At 46.0% G+C, this 483-nt stretch overlaps 1 protein-coding gene across 1 annotated transcript in view; it reads left to right on the top strand.

Annotated features, from left to right (window-relative positions):
- Positions 1–483, top strand: part of LOC119585293 (putative tRNA (cytidine(32)/guanosine(34)-2'-O)-methyltransferase) — a 6800-nt gene continuing 6317 nt past the window's right edge. The window contains exon 1 of the mRNA XM_037933966.1: positions 1–421. Coding sequence (XP_037789894.1) covers positions 301–421 — 121 coding nt within the window. The 5' untranslated portion in view covers positions 1–300. The remainder of the gene's footprint in view (positions 422–483) is intronic.

Below are 483 nucleotides of genomic sequence, written 5' to 3'. Positions count from 1 at the left end.
GTATAAAGCATGTGTTGTAAACAAACGAGCCAAAGTTGGAAACGATATTCTTAGGAACTGAAGTGATTCCCTCTTGCGATAAACCTGGTATTTTAAGAAAAGGGAGCTAAATAAAGAGGGTGTCGTGGGATATTAAGTACACAAAAGTATGAAGCCCTTTAAAGGAAGAAGAGCGTAAACATCTCCCAGCCCAGAGTGGGATGAGCTCCCTCAGCAAGCGGGTGCGTCCCTCTCCTGCCCCTCAGAGAAGGCCCTCTTCTGAAAGCGGTCATCTTCCAGCGGCGGCCTCCATGAGGCACAATGGGGCGCAGTTCGAAAGATAAACGCGACGTATACTACCGGCTGGCGAAGGAGGAAGGATGGAGGGCGAGGAGTGCTTTTAAACTCATTCAGATTAACGAGGAATTTAACATCTTTGAAGGTTAGGCTAAGTTATTACTTACTGTATTCTCCTCGTACATTTACATGGGCAATATGTATGTA

The sequence above is a fragment of the Penaeus monodon genome, chromosome 19 (assembly GCF_015228065.2).
Source record: "Penaeus monodon isolate SGIC_2016 chromosome 19, NSTDA_Pmon_1, whole genome shotgun sequence".
NCBI classification, from domain to species: Eukaryota; Metazoa; Arthropoda; class Malacostraca; order Decapoda; family Penaeidae; genus Penaeus; species Penaeus monodon.
Note: the sequence above shows the minus strand (reverse complement) of the source record. Positions and strands in the feature narration are given on the sequence as shown.